General features: G+C 45.1%; 1 protein-coding gene across 1 annotated transcript in view; it reads left to right on the top strand.

The window, feature by feature from the left end:
* Positions 1-20,902, top strand: part of LOC120838176 — an 88,786-nt gene that overhangs the window by 13,872 nt on the left and 54,012 nt on the right. Inside the window, exons 4-7 of the mRNA XM_040207965.1 lie at positions 3,191-3,298; positions 9,955-10,115; positions 12,995-13,129; positions 17,825-17,936. Coding sequence (XP_040063899.1) covers positions 3,191-3,298; positions 9,955-10,115; positions 12,995-13,129; positions 17,825-17,936 — 516 coding nt within the window. The remainder of the gene's footprint in view (positions 1-3,190; positions 3,299-9,954; positions 10,116-12,994; positions 13,130-17,824; positions 17,937-20,902) is intronic.

The following is a 20,902-nucleotide window of genomic DNA, read 5'->3' as shown; positions in this document are numbered from 1 at the left end:
ATCATCAGCCTCCCGGAGAATATAGAATTTTTTTTAGAAAAGTAATATATTAAGTTTTGTTCCCACATCCGTTTCAAGAAGTAAAAATATAAAACAGATAGCCGAAACAGTCACCATGTCTCATTGACAAGCCCTTTGCCATTTTCGGTGAAAAAGTATATTATTTTAATTGTTTATTTTTGTTCGAATCAGGAGGATACCTACACTCGTGCTGCTGGAATGTGTGCGAAAAAACTTGGGGCGTAAAAAGAAAAAAAAAATTACAGAATGACACCCAAGATTGCTTACGTGAAGGAATCCAAAAGCATTCACACAAGCAGCGCGCCACGTCTTCTTTTTTCACATGGCGCTCCGGCGGGTATATCTCGCCCCCCCCCCCCCCCCCCCCCCTCCCCCCTTCCCTGGGCAGGCGCGGCGAACCCCGCAGGCTTCACGCTTTCCGTGACGGTGCATCTGCGTTGCTGTGCTTTTCTTTGTGTTTTATTTCCGAGGCGCGTCCGCTTTCACCTTGAGCAGTCCCGCCGACTTCCGTCACGAAGCATCTGATCTGACGCGTCGCAGCCAAGGGAACAATGAAGCGTCGCAGCCATTTTAACCGCTGTTTATTTAGGAGCAGTTTTCCGCGGTCGCAGCTAACGCCGACTGCCCTCCATGGGACAATTATAGCTTTCGCATTAAAAATTAAACCGGACTCATTTCAATTTTTTTTTTACTTGCAGCCGACAACTTCGGTTTTCATAGGAAGAATGCATCAAAGCAAAAAATTAAACAACCAACAATCTACTTCACATCACGTCAATGTCCTCATGGCTCAGACAAGAGCGACAGTGCACGTGGCCCGTACTGCGATCAAACTCTGGCAAGCATGAATACGGAGCACTGAACTGGGCAGCCATGCTAAGCTAAACTGATTAAGCTGTTTATTTAGTTTCAAGTAATCAAGCAGTGTATACCATGTAACTAATGAACTACAAAACATATTTTTCACCGTTGGTCTGTCAGTTTTGTTAGTTATCTTTCTCGCTTTAGTACTGACCATCAGCATATCATTAGTCCGTATCTATATATATATATATATATATATATATATCAGGGAGTCGAACCGGTTATTATTTCGGTTCGGTTCGGGGTCGGGTTCAGTAGCATTGTATTTTGTTCCGGTTTGGTTCCGGTTTAGGGTAGCGCACATAATATCACTCCGGTTAGCGGTTTTATTAAGCACGAACCGGTTCGAACCAGTTCCCAACTCGACCTTTGAATATTGAGCGAGCACTTCCTGCAGCCTTTTCTGAGCACGAGATACTTGCAATAGACCCCCATCTCAATACAACGTTGATGCTCGCTCTTCAAGCATATATGAAAACTGTGCTCGGTGACGTGCGCAAAAGACACCACTAATGTGGTAAGGCCAGGCACGTAGTCAGGATTTTGTTTCGGGGAAGGGGGGGGGGGGGGGGGGGGGGCCCACCCATGACAAAATGCTGTATGAAAGGAAGGGGGGAGAGGAGGTCCCAGCAAAATGGAAGATTTCGGGGGGGGGGGGGGGGCGAGCTCGGTACGTGTCCCCCTTCCTCCAGGGTGTCGCTGCACTCAAGCGGAAGATCACGTGATGCGCTCTTGGTGCTCGATTGGCTAAATGGCTCGTCGACTGCAAGTACGGTCCATCCTGAGGTCAAACATTTGCGGACGCAATCCGTTCCGACACTTGGACATTTCGTAGCCAAGCGGCCAAGCGGTGCTTTGAAATCGCCGCCGCTGCTAACCGCGCCGCCAGGATCGATCGAAGGAAACAAAGGAAAGTTGGAGCTTTCCCGACGACGATGTATTTTTTTTTATTACGTGTGCAACAAAAACGACATGTAAAAGTATCTCACAGTATGTAGGATTAGTCTTGGCAACATAAGAAAAATATACGCCTGCAACTTTTCCCATTTAGACCAATTATTGACACAATTGGCCTTGAACCGTTTTCGTTGAACCGGTAACCGCCACATCAAATTATGGTTTCGTTCCGGTTCGGGTTCAATATGAAGCGTTCGATTTCGGTTTCGGTTTTGTTCCGGTTCGGTCAAAAATAACGATTTTGATCCGGTTTTCGGTTCGGGTTCGGGTTCGGTTCGACACCCTGATATATATATATATATATATTTAATTGCTCGTGGGATTTTCGAGCATTTGCACAGCGATAATTCTTGCTTCTTGTCCGAAACAAGAAATGAGCCCCACAGAAACAAAATCTAAAATAAACTGAAACTGTAGAGGTCTCTTCACATTTTTATGTGTTCTTCACTTAAATTGTCGAAGGCATTTAATCAAAATGGTGAAATAGGGCAAAACGTTGTCCAGGCTTGATCCGAGCTCCTTCTTAAATTGTCCCGACGTCTCCACGGTTATGGGAAGGACTTATCTCGGGCGGGTTTTTCACCCGAATAAAACTTTTTTTTTGCTGTCGTGCGAAAACTTAATGATAGGATTATCATCGGCGTTTCCACACCCCCGCCACTCGTGCTGCTGGCATGCGCCGGCAGCACGAGTGGTAACTGCAAACATCCCCGTGCTTCTCACGTGCTGCACTTTTTTCTAAAATTTACTGTTTTAGTGGTAATAGATGACGCTCAGCAAGTTTGTAATTGAAACTATATTTTAATTTCACTAATTAAAAAGTGATATACCAAAAATTAGTTAATTATCTTTGTTGTCGCCACAATTAGCCCACCATATTGCCGCGTGCATGACCGAGAGGGAACGCTTCTCCGTTCTTCTAGAAGATTCGGGTTTACTCTTACCCTGAGTGTAAAAGGAAGCCAGAATGATCTTGCAGTCACTGAGACTCTCCCGACGACGACGCTCTCTTCCGCCAACGCTCGACTCAGCGTTTCCCCCGACTCCGACACCCGGGACGCTCTGTAGTTATTTTCACCCAACCATTTGGTTGTTCATTTATTTCGGGCGCATGTTCACCCCATAAGCGTTTATTTCATTTGATTATCTGTCGTCGTTTCGTTTTCATCCTTAACAATTTTACCCCCCCCCCCCCCCCTCTCCCCCCCGGGCTGGCCGATAACTCGACCGAAGAAACTGCATTAGTGTACGTTTCACGGTTTATATTGAATAACTTTGTCCGGAGTAAACTCAAACACATATTATTCTGTGTAAAAAATTAATTAATTTTTTTTTCATCTATCAAAAGTGAATGAAACGCTACATTTCGACGATTCGGGTAATGTAAAAGTCCCAACAACGACGACTCCTTCACCTCTGCAATATACAGAATCAAGACCTGCACCCGAGATTACAGGTGAGAGTCCTACCACATAGTGCTTGTTTCCCCTGTAAATTTTCTCGAACCATTGTTTTACCGGGCGTCCAAAATAGTGGCCAGGCTGTTTAAATCTACTGCAAAATTCGGTTTCTGAACCTATCGGGCTACGACTTTGTGCAGCGTTGCCCACAGATGGCGCATTTTTTTTTTTTTTTTGTAAAATTTGCAAAGGGCGAACTTACCTGAGGAAAAAGTGAAGAAAGAAAAAGGCTTAGCTCCTATGGAAACGCAGCGACGCCTCCGGTCTTCAAACAACACGGCGCCGTTTTGCATGGGAGACAAGAGATGGCGCAAGCGGTCGCGACGCAAACTGCCGCCAACGAACGAGCATACGACGCCGACAGCCGGCATCTTTAGCAGACAAGCAACTGCAGTTCCTTGTTGTTACCGCGCCTGTTTTTGCTTCTGCGACTGTCGCCGCCTGCGGAACGCGCGCCGCTTTTGGGTCGAAACGTTTTTCTGCTAAGACACCGGCTCTCGGCGCCGAATGCTCGTTCATTGGCGGCGTTCCTTGCGCCATCTCTTGTCTCCCATGCGAAACGGCGCCGTGTTGTTTGAAGACCGGTGCGTCGCTGCGTTTCCATAAGAGCTAAGCCTTTTTATTTCTTTACTTTTTCCTCAGGTGAATTTGCTCTTCGCAAATTTTACAAAAAAAAGAAAAAAAGTGCACCATCTGTGGGCAAGGCTGCACAAAGTCGTAGCGCGATAGATTAAAGGAGCTGTGCAACAATATTTGTACTGTGCACAAATACCGCTTAAAACGGATCCCTAACGTTAATGACCTATGAAACACGCGTTCGTTTTTCACCCCACGCAATAGAAGTCCCAGAAAAAAATTTAAGAAAAACGAGCAGCGTTCACCCCCTCAACTCGCAGCCAGAACAAGCAGCCACGTGATCTGGAGCCGATTATATGCCGCCAGTGTTGATCATAGCCACGCGCTGGGGTTGGCAAAGCGCAGGACACGCGCTGAGTTCCAGACATTGTTATGGCTCAGCTGTTGTCGTCTTGCAGCGATTGGACACGGGTCACAACCCGAATGCTTCTCGAGCTGGCAATTGTCACGAGCCCAAGTCGAGTGCCCACGCAATGCTCGGGTCCAATCTATGAACCGCATTCAAGTATCGTCACTTGGGTGTACTGCGATCCCCGAGTTACGTCATCAAATTTTGCAAAGGAGAGATTGAATGAAAATGATCGCTTTTGTCCTTGTAATTACACCGCAACAAAGGAGTTTCTTGGCCAATGACGTTGCGTGTGAGTATCCTTGAGTCCCAGGTGTGCCAGTAAGCTCGTGTAGAGAGAAAAACATTCCAATTGAACATCGTTGCACAGCTCCTTTAAAGGGGCACTGACACATCAAAATTATATGTTTTTTTATTATCCGAAACAATTGAAAGCGATGCCAGGACATTAGCCTCAAAGTTCGAAATTGGAGAATTCAGTATTTGTGAAGTAAAAAAACAATTTCCAAATGCCGAATTCGAAGTTCCCGCGCGATCCGCGCCGGTGCGTGGACGTCAAATATTGCGGAGTCCTGAGAGTCCACTTTCTTTCACGACTCCCTGCTGCTGCCATGGCGACCCAAACCGAGGAGGAAAGGAGCAAGCGCTGCGGACCGGTTTTGAGCGGTGTCGCCTGTTTTTTGTGGGAGGATACAAATCCAGGAGACGGCACCACAACGAACTCCGATTTTTGGTATTTCAAAAAGAAGGGCCATAGTGCGTTCGCAATTGCGTTACAAAACATGTTCTACGATTGCCGTTATTAAATGTTATAAAATGTCGTCTACAAAGCTTCTAAATTTCCTGATTCTTGACGTCACGAATAAAAAAAAGCGAGGAGGCGAGAGGCGGGAGAATCGAACGCCAAAAATAAAAGGGCGCGCGCGCGCGCGCGGGAAAATTTTTTTCGCGATGCGTTTTTTTTTTTTTTTTTGCGTGTCTATGACTGCAACTTGCATCGTTTTAGACAATAAAAAAAAAATATGACCTTTGGGGTGTCAGTGCCCCTTTAAGAAACCGAATTTTGCGGTCGATTTAAAGAGCCTGGCCTCTCCTTGAATCACCATACATGTAGTTGAGCCTTGTATACGTCCTTCAAATGCCTGCGTTTCTTCAGACTATTCTATTTTTCGGTAGAGCTCGTTGTCAACGCTTTATGATAGTCGTCCTATCTGTTCTTTTTTTTTTTTTTTTGCTCACACCAGCATATAGATTATGCCGCTTGAGTCATTGTTTCGGAAAAATGGCTTATCCGGGAAAAGTGATATTAGATCGAACTAAGTTGGGTTTATACCTTCGAAATTTATTTTGATATACTTTCCCAAAAAGAAAGTTTTCACACATAGCTCGATATAACAAAAAAACAGAAATAATGAAATTGAGTATTTCAATTACGTGTAACTGAGGCAATGCTGATTTCTGCTAAGGCCTAATTTTTGTGTATTTTTTTAAATATAAAATAGATGAAGAGTAAGGCTTAATTCAGAACTGAAATACGTACCAGGCGAAGTAGCTCAGAGACGAAACTTTGTAACTTGATAACTGCAGATCAGTGTTGAACATGATGCTCGAGAAAATAATTTAATATTATTTACCCGATACATTCATAAGGTATTTAGAATAGTACTGAAGTTCAGTTCCCTGCAAAACACTATGACTATAGAGTACAACACCTCGAGATGCAATTCTATTACTATCGAAAATAATTACCCATTGAGTAATTTGTAACAACTTCAATGACACAAGGATTCTTGATTTCCAAACAAAAACAAAAAAAAAGTCGCCACGCTAATATAGGCTGTCTGAGCACAAGGCGCATTATCACAGAGGTGTATATCACACGATAATATGTTTACGGAAAATGTCACTGTTTGTATTCATCTCGCTCAGTCACATCTCGCGGTGGTTTTCTAATGCGCACCTTGGATGCATCGTTTTATTGAGCACCGTAGTTGATATTGCTGCGCGCGTGGCCGAGTGCAATAAAAAAGAAAAAAGTGCGTGGCCGAATCGGCCAACGCACGCGGCTTCCACGCCGTTGAACCGGGTTCGAGTCCCGCGTACGTCTTGCGTTTTTACCTTTTGTTACCCCTGGAACGTTTCCGTGCATTCTTTTTGGGTATTGTGGAATAGAAGCTTACAGTAACACAGACAGTAACACAGACATTGAGGCCCGCGAGGCCCACTACTGCATTTGTATTTTAGCACAAGTTCGCTGTATTAAACGTTTAGTTTCCTCAGTTATTTTTAGAGCGCAGTTCTTAGGCGTCCGTTTCCGGCTTGAGCGGCGTCGGCGTCGATGGATGGATAAATTTCCCCGCTAAATGTAGCAGAAAATTTCCCCCGCTAAATCTAGCGGGAAGTTTTCCCCCGCTAAATCTAGCGGAAATATTTCCCAGCTAAATTTAGCGGAAAAATTTCCCCGCTAAATCTAGCGGAACATTGTCACCGCTAAATCTAGCGGAAAAACTTCCCCCCTAAATTTAGCAGAAAAGATTCCCCGTTAAATGTAGCAGAAAATTTTCCCCTAAATGGGAGCCGACCAGGAGAGGAGTGGCATAGCCCTCTCTCCGCACATTCACCTCCTCCTCCTCAAGAGCTACGCTCTAATTCGGCGTTACAGGGAGTTGTAAGCGGCTTTCACTTTTTAATTCTTCACTCGTCATCCGTGACACTACACACTAAAAAGATTGGCCTTCTCCCCCCCTGTACGGAACACGTTGACGGGTAAAGCATTGCCAACATTTTCTCCGTCATTTGGAAAGTAAATAGACACTTTCTGTAATCTAGAAAAAGGTTAGTCCGTAAAAAGACAACCATTATTCCGTGAAGTTCCAGATTGTCCGTAATTCTAATTACAGAGATCATTTCGTTAGGTGACGGATGATGTCTGTAAAATGACAGCTCTTCCGTAATGTAGGTCACGGACAGCATCCGTTAACTATTCGCATTTTCAATTCTAAATGCCGATGCTCTCTCATGTTCACCCTTTCCGCTGACTCTAGGCAAAGGCTGCTGTCTAAACTTCTCCTCTAATTCTAACGCATCAGGCGGGTTATCTAGCAAAGTTAAGCTAAGGCGAGCGGGTCACCTGAACATTTAGCTTGCAACTTGTACGATACAAAGTCATGATTTGGTATGCGTGATACCAACAATACCCGTTTTCACCTCAAGAAAAAAGCGTTTTGCGCATTGTTCATACGCGGCGCGAAGTAGTTCTTACAAGATTAGGTTGTCGAAGGAAAAAGCGATGGTTTTGGTGTTTAAAACGTGCACGCCTAGATTAGAAACATATAGTCTTATCTCAAATTTACATATGTCTTAATTATCAACATAAAGGGAAAACTTAGTAATGATCCGCGTGGAGCCGGACTTTTTTTACTACAATTCTTGAGGTGACAAAGGTGTATAGGCCACCCAAACACAAATCGAATAAATTTATGCTCTCGTGTTAGTAAATTTATTCGCAGCAAGCGTGACTGATCTTGGTAGCAGAGAGTCATGTTCCAACTGGCCCATCTGTCACTATTGTAGCGGAGAGATTTTACGCCAGCTTGCTCACCTGCTCCACAGGCCATGCAGATCGTCGCTGTTCCGTTGGCGTCTATGCATGTTTCGTACCTGTTATTCATTGATCGATGATCTCCTTGGTTCTCTTTAGAAAGCACTTGAAGATCGGTAGAAATAGGAAATAGAACAGAAAATAAAAATAAAATAAATGTGCAATAAAAGTATTCGTTATAGCAAGCAAAACCAACTTGCAGTCAACTGAGCAGAAAAAAAAAAGTTCAAATATGTGAATGACTAATACTATGAGTTTCGAAACATATGGGGGCGCTAGGAAAACTTCTCCTCCGCATTCAATGACATTAGACACCCTAGATTAAGTTACCCAAGCGTGTCCCCTCTAAGATAGGTTGTAGTGTTTTTCTTTTTTCAACACAAAAATGCACTATGCATCGCAGAACGCTCATTCTCCGCCCAAATGTAGAGCTAGCGGTTCGAACAAATTTCAGAACTAACCGTTATGTCAATTAAAAGTTAAACGTTATTTCTTAAAATCTCAATGGGAAAATTTGTCCATTCGTAGCAACTGGTACCATTCAGCGTCATGTATTCGAGAGCTTCGTCGATCACCATTTTCCCATTGAAAATGACAGAAAATCACGTATAACTCTGTGATTAGATGACGCTTCATTCTGAAACCTTGGGACCGCTAGCGCTACATTTGGGTTGCTAATAAGCGTGCGATACGTAGTTTATTTGTGTGGTGAAAGAACATTGTAATTGTTTTTGGGACACCTTGTACATCTCCTGTACCGACGTCTATGCAATGCACACAATCTCAGTTGACATAAACAAGCTATATTAAAATATGATCCGGAATTTACAACACACTAAAGCAGATGTATACTTAGAGCACATAAAAAAAAAGTGTTCTGCACGGTTTGATTCACTGACAGGCACACGGCGGTGCATAAAAAGTGCTTAATCAGGGAGAAAATTTATTATGAATGCAAGACAACTTTCCCGAATTCAAACTGCCTGCACTCACTCCATAATGAATATCTGAGAATGGGTCGACTACGACAAAGGAACACATATACCCAAACATCTATTTGGCTGTGCATGCAGCATACCTGATTTCGATAACGACTGACTATAGTTAAAACTATGAGCTGCCAGGTGCAATCTCCAAGCATTTAGAAAGCAAGTGGTATATTGGTTTGACGTGCGTATTAGCACGGGGAGACATGCACACGCTCCTTCTAAGTTTGCGTGCTTCCCGCACTGAGATGCCGATCGGAGAAATGCGCCACCCTGTTTCCGAGTGGGTTGCGACTTATGATTATGGCAGAAATCTTCCGTTAAGTCACAGAAACATTTACACTGTATCCGGAATTCATGTGAAACAAGTTTGAGATATGCAAGGGAAAAGCATGACTCCAGGAGGGCTCACGCGCCTTCCTTAAGCAGGTTCACCAAACTGTTCATTCAGAGATAAATATTGACTTCAAAACAAAGTGCGCTAGAAGGGCTTTGGGGGGTGTCTTTGTTTGCATTTTGAGTACTCATCCTGTTCGAAGTTTTTTTATTTTTTTACCTTATTGGTACAATTTGTTTTGATAAAAGTTAGTGTCTGGATTTCACCGATCCCCCACAAACAGTGTCCCTAAAAGTACCATACTGGCGAAAGAAACTGATATTCTTGCCGTAGCAAGGTTAAGCATAGAAAACTTTTCTTCTGGTGTCGTCTCTCGGTTTCTCTTTCTTTTTCTTCTTTTTTTTTTGTGTACATTTTTACTCTGCACATAGCTCCTTATGTCTGAATCTTTGATCCTAGACCGTTACCTGTTCTGTTTTTCTCATCCTTCAATCTAAATTTATAATCGGTTCAGCTTTTTGCTGGAGTGTGCCGATTTCTATCCCCCGACGATATTCAAAGGATGAATAATTTTTCGTATTCAAAAATGGGGGTATTTGAGATACTAGGCACAAGATATTGAGAAATGTAATTAAGATAGACTCGCATATCAAATGTATTTTTATGCTATCAAATCGCTAGTAAAAGTATTTGAAATAAGTATCTCTAGTAGTGTATTTAAGAGAGGCCCACGTCTGCTCCAGATTTACGATCGGCCATGAAAATACCCAGAAATAGAACACTTGCAGTTCCATGGATGGTGTACTACATAAATGACTTTTCATCGTATAAGACAGAAGAAATGACCACGAGGATATTTAACTTCAACTACATCCGTCAGCCGACTGTAAACAACCTTCTAGAGGTAAGTGGTCCCGTCCCTAAATGTAGCTTTGTGCTGACCAAGAGTAGGCGTTAATTTTCTGTGTCGCAAAAGCATAAGCAACATAGTTCAGGAAGTTAAACGGAGCTCAGATTTGTGGAAAACTCGCAAAAGTTAATTTGAAGAATGATAATAAATAATAATGAAGTAATCAGATACTCTATTTAAAAGAATATTATTTCCAACTTTAAAACACATTTAAGAGAACTCTAAATATTAGATTGTACCCATCCCGTATTGCGCTTCACAAGGGTCTGCGCTGTCACGAAAGAAATTGTTTTTCTACACCAAGGCTTTTTTTTTAAATTTTGTCAGCGCTAAAAAAAGCACCCTTTAGGTATTTTGGGTATGGTGTCAACAGACGTAAAATGCTAGAAGTCGACAATACGAATTAATTTCACAGGTATAAAAATAATATTCAACCAAACTAAGCATCAACGGCTGAGTGAAATATATTATGTAAAAATTACTGTAATTTACACAAAACAATTTTTAAACAAAATTTATACATTCCAGATAAACTCGAACAACTGGTTTTAATGTTATAGCGATAAAACTGGTCAGCTAAACAAAAATATTCTAAACGTATTGTTTGTGGTGATATTCGGTTAGAACATAGCGTCCTCTATACTCACAAAGCCTGGCAGTTCGATGACGGAGCCATGAGTGCCCGGCCGCAGATTAGGAGCGCTAAAACCTGGTAGCACAGAGCATTTTTCGGGGAGTCTGGTATTCAGCGCACAGCTTTTGCAGCGGCGAGGACCTGAAACATGGTTCTCGAACCCGACGAGAAAAGAAGCGGTAGCCCGAGGAACGCGAGAAGCGCGAGCGCGACATTCCATCGCTCGGGACAAATGTGTTTCGGCGTCTCGCCGCAGCGAGGCGCCCGTTACATGACTCTTGTCTGCCGCTCTACCTTTTCACTTTCGGCGGCCGCGTCTCGTGGCGATCTCCCAGGCTTTGTCAGTATAAAGGAGGCTATGATTAGAATCGACACATAAAAAAACAGAAAGCGTTTAATCCAGAGCCACTTGGGACATAACACGTAACCCAAAATATACTGCTGAAATGTTAAACAAAGCTGCATTTATGCACACTTAAAGGGGCACTAAAGTGGATTCTTATATAGTATATATATTGACATTACTAAATCTGCGGGCGCTAGCATCTTAATAAATTGGAAATCAGATTCAAGAGCGGCTAATTTTCCCTATTAAAAGTACAATCGAAGATCGTGCCGCGCCCCTCTTTCTGCGTCGTGGCGCAGAATACCAGGGGACGCCAGCGGACGGAAAGGCAGCAAGGAAGGGCACGCGACAGCCAATCAAGAGTGACGGATTGCCGGAGGACTGATTTTTCGAATGCGCGTGTAAAGTGATCTGGAACTCTGTAGCGCGCGTATTAGAAAATTCAGGCCGCGAAAAAGCTGTCATTCAAGATTGGCTGCCGCGTGCCCTTCCCTACTGCCTTCCCGTCCGGTTTTGCCCCCTGGTGTTCTGCGCCACGACGCAGAAAGGGGGACATGGCGCGATATTCGATTGGATTTGACTGAAACGTACTGAACTCATTCGAACTATAGCGGCATATGTATTTAATTCCTGTTGATGACTGCGTTACTAATTTCTCTAAGCTACATTTTTCCAGTAGCGCGTACAACTCAAAGTAGACTGCTTCATATGCAGCCCCTTATTTTGTCTGCCTTTGGTAAAAAGCTGGCGAAAGAACACCTGACTGCTCTCAGGCGTGTTTTTGCTGGCTCGCTCAGCCAATGTCCATTACAGACGGTTCCTCTGTTCGCTTTCCTCTTTAGACAGGGTGTTAAAGAGGGAAGCAGAACGCGACAACTCGTAAGCTCTGACATCGGCGGTTCCGAGAGAAAGAGCGAGTGAAGAGCGTAAAATGAAACCAGATGATAAGTTGAGCTAGGCGTGTTCGTTTTTGCCGCGACGAGTTAAAGTTGTCGAGTGCTTGTCAACTTATTTTCTTTCTATAGAGTGCGCGACGCCAGTGTATTTCACTAAGTACAAAATAAAGCTAGAAAAACAGTAAGTTGAAACGATATAAGTGATGTCTTCCTGCTTCTTTCTCGTATATTAAAGCGCAGCTAGTGATCTTGACCTATCGGGACCATCGTTGTCCGCGTCACTGCCCAGCCGTTCCGAAGTGGCCGCAATGCAAGAGTTTTTTCCTCTAGATTATTATACGAACTCTATGTTATAGCACGTGCTTTGCAGTGAATATTTGAAACATTTGGCGATTTCGACAGCCGCACCAAAGGACCATAAACGCAAACCAGAATATTCGCCGACGTACGGAGTGTTACCGGGTGTACTTCACGATTCGCATCATGCCATGATACACTGAGCATCGTCTCAACCCGTCGAAGAGCTGAAGAAAATGTACACATTGTTTTTAAAGTTTTACCCCCAGTATCACGTTCGTTAGTTTCGTATACCGTAATATATTAAATATTTCCTGCCTCCCTAAGGAAATTTAAGTCAGAAAACTGAAAACTCAACATCGTGCAATGGTTTACTAAATATCTGGAAACAGTACGGTACATTTCTATGTATTTCAATCTCATATTGCTGCTTTGTATATGCGGTCATAGCTTACCTGAGTTTGTTTCATATTTGTTTTCTGTTCTGGGTTCAGATAATTTGTTCCGGCATTTTACAATGATAGGTGGTCACAAGTAACAACGTGCGCGTAGCACTTTGTGTATTGAGTTGACAATATATGAAACACATTTAAAAAATTATAAACTACTTACATATACAATGAAGGATTCTTTGTTAATGCCAATATTAGTGTAGTTTTTTACATGCTTAGATAGCTTTCTTTTATTTCATGATTTACAGATTCCAGATGGAGTTTACTGCCCTGGGGGCTACTTTAGAAGAGGGCTTTCGCAACCCATATATTCTAACATAAAAGTATTTCAGTACTCGGCACGTGTCTGGAATTCTAAGACGAAATCATCCAGTGTTATTAAAGTGAGTAGTACACATAGGATAATTTTTAAAATCATCATAATATTGGCACAATCTTTGAAACCTCTCTCACAAGGGCATTTCAAATTGCATTTAGAATTCGCAAACAGCCACATGCCGTATTACATGTGAAGAGTCGGGACCGCTAGCTGATTCACTGCTTGACGGAATAAAATTTTACCAAATTCTGAGTACCATTTGAGATGCCCATGTCATAGAGCTATTAGTCGTATTAATATTTTTTAAGTCACATTGTAGGCGGCGGGACGAATATGATGGTCAGTGCAAGTGATGACCTAATATCAAAGCCTTTAAAAAAGCGTTTGTTGAGATGGGGGATGATTTTATAAATAATAGATGGTTGGGTGCATCGCAGGTTTAGTGGTTTCTCATCGTGTTTTATGCGGACTATCGTTTTCAAAATTTTTTTTTTATATTTCGATATGATTATAATTATTTCATGTCTTGTTTAGTCCCTCTTGCCTAATACACGAGCCCCGCTTACAATAAATGTTTTATAATGCCATATTTGGATATCTAGATTCAGCAAGAAAATTAAGTAGAGATTGAACGCTAGACTTCTTAAAGCGAACGTGAGTGAAGAACCGATGAACTTAACTGGGACGCAATTTCACGTTTTGTGGCGCAAAAGCTAGTGCTCTGACGTCATGCGCAAACTGAACGCCGCCGGAAGAAATTCATCGCTTGTTCCAAGCGAATTCACTCAATGAAGTGCAGCATGTAAATTTGACGTCACAGGCGTGCCCGAAAAAAGTGCTTGCATGATTTTAGAAACATGGTTGCTAATAGAGTGACAAGGAAGGCTTTCGGAAATGGTAAGGAAATACTCCAGAGCTACTGCTCAGCAAAGCATGCTGAAAAAATGCAGGACTGTCATCACACTATCAATATTGAAGTGCGTAATCTCGTCAAGCACTTCATCAGCACGATGTCACTCAAGTAAGACGTGCAGATAAGAGAAATTTGAACAGACACAATAGAAATTCTGTCTCTGCTTTTGGTGGCTGGGCTTGGCGTCGAGAGGGGGCGCCACAAGCGGCCGATCGAAGGGGACGCACCGCGTCGAGCTCCTGCTGTTTGACCCCTTTCTGAACTTTTCGTCGATTATTTGAGCTCCTTTTTTTCTGTAGCGAAGTTGAAAGCTGGGCTGGTTGGTGCAGGCTAAGCATAATGTAGGTAAAACAACGCAGAACGACAAATACCAGAAGGAAGGAATAAACAGGACGGGACAGCGCTGCCTCGCAACTAGAGGTTTTATTACCGAAAACATAAAAAAGTAAACACGTAAGGCAGCAATTTATCCATGCTCCAACCTTTCTGCCACATCACATAGGGCACCGGTCATACACGTGCCACCTGGTTCATCCCCCTCCCCCCCCCCCCCCCTCCCTTTCTTTTTTTTTCATTGTCGAAGTCAAAAACAACATCTCTTCCACAAATAGCGCCAGCGACGGCGTCGGCGACGCTAACCGTGAAAGAGATGTTGTTTTTCCCGTTCTGACTCCGGGCACTCGACTTTGCTCACATTCTGACCCCCGGGACTCGACTTTGCACAAGTTTCAGCAGCCGACGTCTTGTCAGCAGTCGCCTCGAAGCTCAGCCTGTCGCCGCGCGAAGTCGGCTCCCTCGACAAGTTTCGCATCAACCCGCGCAGTAACATGATTACGGTCAGCTGGGTCAGCACACCGGATGAGGACAGGCAGTAAGCCTATCTGCAAATTCGGTTTCTGGTTATCAGTGGTAAGACGCACGATGTCACTGCTCCCATAGCCACTCCAAGCGACTCGACGCGAATAGTCGTACAAAAGGCCCTCTCGTTCGATGTAACCGAGGATGCGGAAGACATCCTGCTCAGCTGCGAGTACCTGCAATGGCAGGTACTCGCAGCTCGACGCATAGGCAGGTCAAGAGCGCTACTGGTTACACTTGTTGCGTATGGCCCGTGGCGGGGTTAAACGCCGTTATAAATGCACCCCCCCTCCCCCCCCCCCCCCCCCCCCCCCCGCCCCCCCGGACCATTTTCTGCAATGTCTGCACCTGGCCGTTTGTTTTCGTCGAGCTCCTTTCGCGGGTTAAGGTCGTCTGACTCAGCGAGCTTGGCGCCATCGTAGCTTCGGAAGCACGCCTGCCCAGCGAACGCACCAGACGGGCGCCGTAATATAACATTCGAGCGACGTGAACAACGGCAAACGTTTCACGACCGAAACACCAAGGCACAATCCGGGGCCATGAGATCATCCGGACGCCTTCATTCAACGCGTAGACACGAAGGGTCGAAAGTCGGCACGTCACGTCTCGGCCCCGGACAATGTTTTGACCAGCTGCGTGAATTCCGACCAGCCGGTGTTTTGGTAAGACTCTCGGCGCCGTATAGACGGGCAGTGAAGTGTTTACGGCGGCTGAGTGTGCGTAATAATGGAATGTGGGCCGGTGTTTGAACGGGACAGCTTTCTGTGATTGGCCGACCATCCGCCGATGTGGGGATCCCTACCTAAGGACCTAGGGAGAACGAAGTGTTTAAAATTAGCGGACTTCGACAAGCAAAGTCTTCTCTGTTCTTGAACCAACTGTATATCATGTAACTAAACAGTGTACTTTTCGAGAGAGACCGCGGCTCATCGTTGTTCCCGCTGAGTTCTATCCCGGTGCCTGGCTCGAGTCGCACCTCCACATCCACGGACACCACTCGGTCCCAACACCCTACAAAGCAAGAGGATCCCAACATGCTTCTACTTCTGCGAGTTCACTCTCTCCTGTTTCCCGTACAGAGACAGAATCGAGGAGTGCGTCAATATAGACGAACGGGTCATCATGCCGACGTGTGTCCCATGATACCCCAGAGCAGGTGACATCGCTGCGGAACCCACCACCCGTCGCAAAACGAAGATGGCTCGCACTGCGAGTGCCAGCCCCTGTTCGCTATCTGCGGGGGCAGGCACATCACGGCTTCCAAAGAATGTTCACATCGGTATGTTCGCCGCCGTGAGGGCCGCGGACCGGCGCCTGTCCTGTTTACTTCTTGTCCTTGTTTCTGTTGCGCTATTTTATATGTTTTACTAAGATGAACCAACTAGCCCAACAACGTTCCTTACTAAACCTGAGAAGCAACGACGGCGGTCCCGCAGGTCACGCTCGCGAGACATTTATGGCGAACTGCGATTGAGGTTCCCGAGCACGCAGCCACTCGGTCTCTTTCCCTCCCGTGGAGGGCAGAGGCCGAAGTGCTTCCAACAATCGAAGTCTCTCGAAGAATCGCAAGCCGAAGGAAGACAAGACGGCGTCGGCGACTGCGGCTACGGCCGGTCCCTCTTTTTTAGAAAGACAAATTGTTTTAGGAAGCCGCTGTAGGTGAACGCTTATCCTGCGACTTCCTATTTTGGTGTTCCAATGAAGTTGTTTTTCTCCCTCTCTCTTGGCGTCGAGAAGGATATAGTAATTTATATATACCAGCGATATGCCAACGAGAGAGTGTCACTGACGAAACACGGGACCATCGTTACATGCCCTTAGCATGTGTTTAGACCAGAGACAATTAGCGAGGCCCGCATATTACATCTTAGTTTAATTATTTAATTATTATGCCATTTGCGGCTAAAAACTTAAATAAGCTTAAAACACAGAAATTATGTTGACCTAGTAACCAACATGTATATCTGCACGTTCTTATGACCGTTCAAAATGGCCTAGTGGTGTGAGGTCGTCGTGAGTGCGTGCTGTCAATTGAAGTAATACATCTTTTTTTTTTTTTTTAAGGTTTGAAATTTTAGAAATGAGCTTAATTAATTTGTTCACGAAGGCTTTCAAGACAAATATTAGGTTTGGTTTCAGGAGTAAACAATTAGATCACACTCACTAGTTTTTAGATAATATTCATATTTGGCTGTAAGTATACTCTAGGAATAACTTACTTTACCGTTTATTGATAAAACAATTCTTGGTCAGAAAATGACGGCTGCTTCCACCTAGTAAATTTTGGCACTAGGAGTGGTGCTGCTGCAAATAGGATTACAAAAAATGAAAAGACATTGAAAGTAAAAAAAAAATAATACAGCATATACCTTAAATAGATGCAGCACTGCTCACCTCCTGGTTCAGTTAACCCAAAACGACATGAACCCCCCGTCCCAAGTAGCGATGGCGTAACCAATCACCCATTTTTTCGACAAGTCTGCGAAGCTTTTTTTTTGAAGAATAGGCGCATGCAGTGACTTTCTGAATATACTACGTTTCACCCTACGTCCGAGCGCGGCCGATGTTAACTATGATCAAACAGCGTAAAAAGCGCAACATCTGGTGTGCTTTTTGCGCTTGATAGGACTAGCCGGTGGAGGAGCATGCACAGAGAGACGGCAAATACCGGCTGGTCCTATCAACTGCAGAGAGCACGCCATGATGGTGTGCCCCTTTCGCTGTTTGATTGGCCCTTCGGCTCATAACATCGGCCGCGCTCGGACCTAAGCTGAAACGAAGTATAGTAAATTCTCCGAACCAACGTCCCTCTATTAGGTTTTCAGAGCGATCTCGTTGGTTGCCTCCTAATTTCAGCGGCGCGCCTCTGGTGCTTCTATTTGTCTCTAGCAAGACTCCCATAGCGTGGCGAGAATATTCCAGACAATTGAAGGACCGTCTTAATACACTTATTTGGAAGAATATTACAGTCCCGCACTTTTTTTTCAGGGATGGATTGATGTGTACAATCGCCTCTTCAGACTTGATTACACACCTTGGTTGTCGAAGGACCGAGAGCCAGTTACGATAATTGCAGTCGACACGAAGAATACGAACGTCGGTATAAACCAGACATGTACGTAAAGAGTTACAAGTACCTGATTTCTTGTAATTCATTATAATTTGTTGTAATCTTTTTTTTTTTTTGTTTCAATTACTTTTTCTGCGGTAACATTCGCTGTAATTCAAGTACTATTTTTCTGTGTTCAATTGCAAGTAATTAATTATATGTTGCCGAAAAAACTAAAATGATTGAATTCAGATTTTTTATGTAAAACTATGCTCTCTCTGCCTGTGCGTCACTGATCCATGGTGCACCAACGTTGGACACCTTTTTTTAGCTCCAAACAACTGAAAGAAAGATACCAAGATACCATAAGAATTAGACTGTTCACGCGCTCAGCGACGTTTTCACTGTTAAGCTGTTTAGAGTTCGTCGTTTCCTGCATACGTATTGTTACAATCCGTGTTTGCCGCGGCATAGACGACTGTGTTCTGCACTGACCTCATTTATACTGTCACGGGTGGTGACCAAAAATAACAAATAAACAGGAAGAAATAAACGTTTAATGTGGCGAACTTGTGCCAAACATAAAAGAGTACAAAAGATAATAATAGAGCGTCGCGGGCGTCGAAGTCGGCGTGGCAGCAGAGTCGAACGCTGAAGCGAAACTGACTCGACAAGGTTGCGGGCGGCCTCTTATCTAGAGTGTGTCACTATCTCGAAGATTCGGCGAAAGCGGCTCGAGCGTCGCGTGATCGGGGCGAGAATGAACACGCACTTTCTAGAAAACAAAAGCAGAAATGAATGATAGAAGTTACGTGCGGTACATGAATAGACGAGAACTTTCTGGGGGTCCGTGACCGAGCGTTGCTTTCTCAGCCCTGCGCGCGGCATTATCCCCCCCTTTAAAAGTGCATCGTCCCGATGCAGCACAAAAACGGAAAACAAAAAAACAAAAGGACAGCAGAATTGCTAGCCGGAGTTCACAGTCCACAGTTCACTCGTCGACGAGAGTGGAAAGTCCTATCGTTCGTAATACGGCTTCAGCCGGACGACATGCACCACCTCGGGTCGCGGCTGACGTCTTGCAGATGGGCGCGTTCCGTCGGGTAGAACTTCGTAATTCAGATCGCCGAGGCGTCGGATGATCTTGTAGGGCCCAAAGTAGCGCTTCAGCAATTTCTCACTGAGGCCGCGGCGACGGATGGGCGTCCATACCCACACCCTATCTCCGGGCTGGAAGTGGACGTCCCTGCGACGAAGGTTGTAGCGGCCGGCGTCGACGCGTTGCTGGTCTTGAATCAGGAGTCGGGCGAGCTGGCGAACTTCTTCGGCGCGTTGAGCAACCGCCTGGGCGTCGTCGCTCTCGTTGTCAGATGGCTCATGGGGCAGCATGGCGTCCAGCATGGTCGTTACCTTCCGACCATGTACCAGCTGGAAAGGGGTGAATCCAGTGGTCTCTTGAACCGCCGTATTGTAGGCGAACGTGACGTAGGGCAGCACCTCGTCCCACGTCTTGTGCTCTACGTCGACGTACATAGAGATCATATCGGCGATTGTCTTGTTGAGTCGCTCCGTCAGCCCGTTGGTCTGCGGGTGTACGCAGTTGTACGACGATGGCTGGTATGACTGAGTCGGAGGATTTCTTGGGTCAGTTGTGCCATGAACGATGATCCTCGGTCTGTGATCAGTACTTCGGGGGCCGTTTTTCGATAACTTGGCGAGCTGTGGAGGTTGCGGCCCCCGCGAGCCAATAAGGGCGTTGGAGCAAAGTACGTGACAGCACTCCATGGTAGAGGCCACGGGGGCCTCGTTTCCGCCGCAGCAACAGCGCCGTCCGCGACAAAAAGTTGTTCTGTGCATCTTTTCATTTTAACGGCAATTGATATCGCGCGATTGCATCTCTATCGACACTACGCTACATGACATGAAAGAAAGACGAAGGCATGTCAGTTTTCAACGATACTTAATTCCGATCAAGCCTTTACCGGTAACAACGCGGGTTTTGAACGATGTTTCAACGATGTTTGAACGATCTCAGCCCTGTAATCGATCACTTCCGCTCAAAACATCGTCCTGGCATTAGCACCTGCCTCAGATTTGCGGGTAAATTGAGGGTATGGCTGTGTCATGAACTGTCCTCGTGGAGCTCGCTACTCTAGCGGACGGCAATGCTGCGGCGGTGGACGTTCATCCGAAGTTGGTTGGTTTCGAAGCAGACGAAAACGTTTTCCTCCAGGCCTCGCATTTGGCGCAGTGACACAAACGCTCCCGTGACGTGTTTTCACGTGCCTCACTCCGGCACTGTTATTGAGTCGCGGGGCCGTAGCTTCCACAGGTCACCAAGTTATCATGAAACAAAGTTATCGCACATGAAGATCGACAGAGTACGTGTATATTTTGCAATCGGCAATTGTTTGATCGATTCGTCTATTTGTTAGAGGAAAAGGCCCCACCACGGCCATGAAAGATGACGCCCATCGCGCGTTTCTAAACCGCGATGACGTCGCCTTCACGCGTGCTGAAAATATGTGCTATAGGTCACCTTGTTGGTCATGTACATATAACTTATAAGGAATAGGTTTCTCTTGTGCGCTAACTCATTGAGAGCCGCAAAACTACGACGGTCCTGAGTGTTAGGAGTTGAGGCATCGTTGGTCAACCAGATACGAGATCCCCCACTTGGAGTTCGTCATTATCCAAGACAGATTAAGGCAAAAAAATGAAGATGATAAACCGTACGCGGTTAACCCCAATCTTAGTGGTGTTTGTAGGTATTGAGACAGCATTATGGGCTTGTCAGCCATTGAAGGGGCGATATATCTATAACCCGGAATTAGCAACTTGGCCGGCGCTGTACGACAGCTGTACTCTCTTTCAACTTAAGATCGACCGTAGCGGACGCTACGAACCAGCGCAATCGGTCCTGAGTTGACGGTGTGTCACGTGACGTCCCGGTTCGGCGCGGCGACGCGCCGAGCGGGGTGTACCATGACGCTCTCGCGGCGCCGGATTGACTGGGA

This window comes from Ixodes scapularis, unplaced genomic scaffold (genome assembly GCF_016920785.2).
Source record: "Ixodes scapularis isolate PalLabHiFi unplaced genomic scaffold, ASM1692078v2 PGA_scaffold2__306_contigs__length_199485367, whole genome shotgun sequence".
Lineage (NCBI taxonomy): Eukaryota > Metazoa > Arthropoda > Arachnida > Ixodida > Ixodidae > Ixodes > Ixodes scapularis.
The sequence above is the reverse complement of the archived record's forward strand: the minus strand, read 5'-3'. Positions and strand labels throughout refer to the sequence as shown.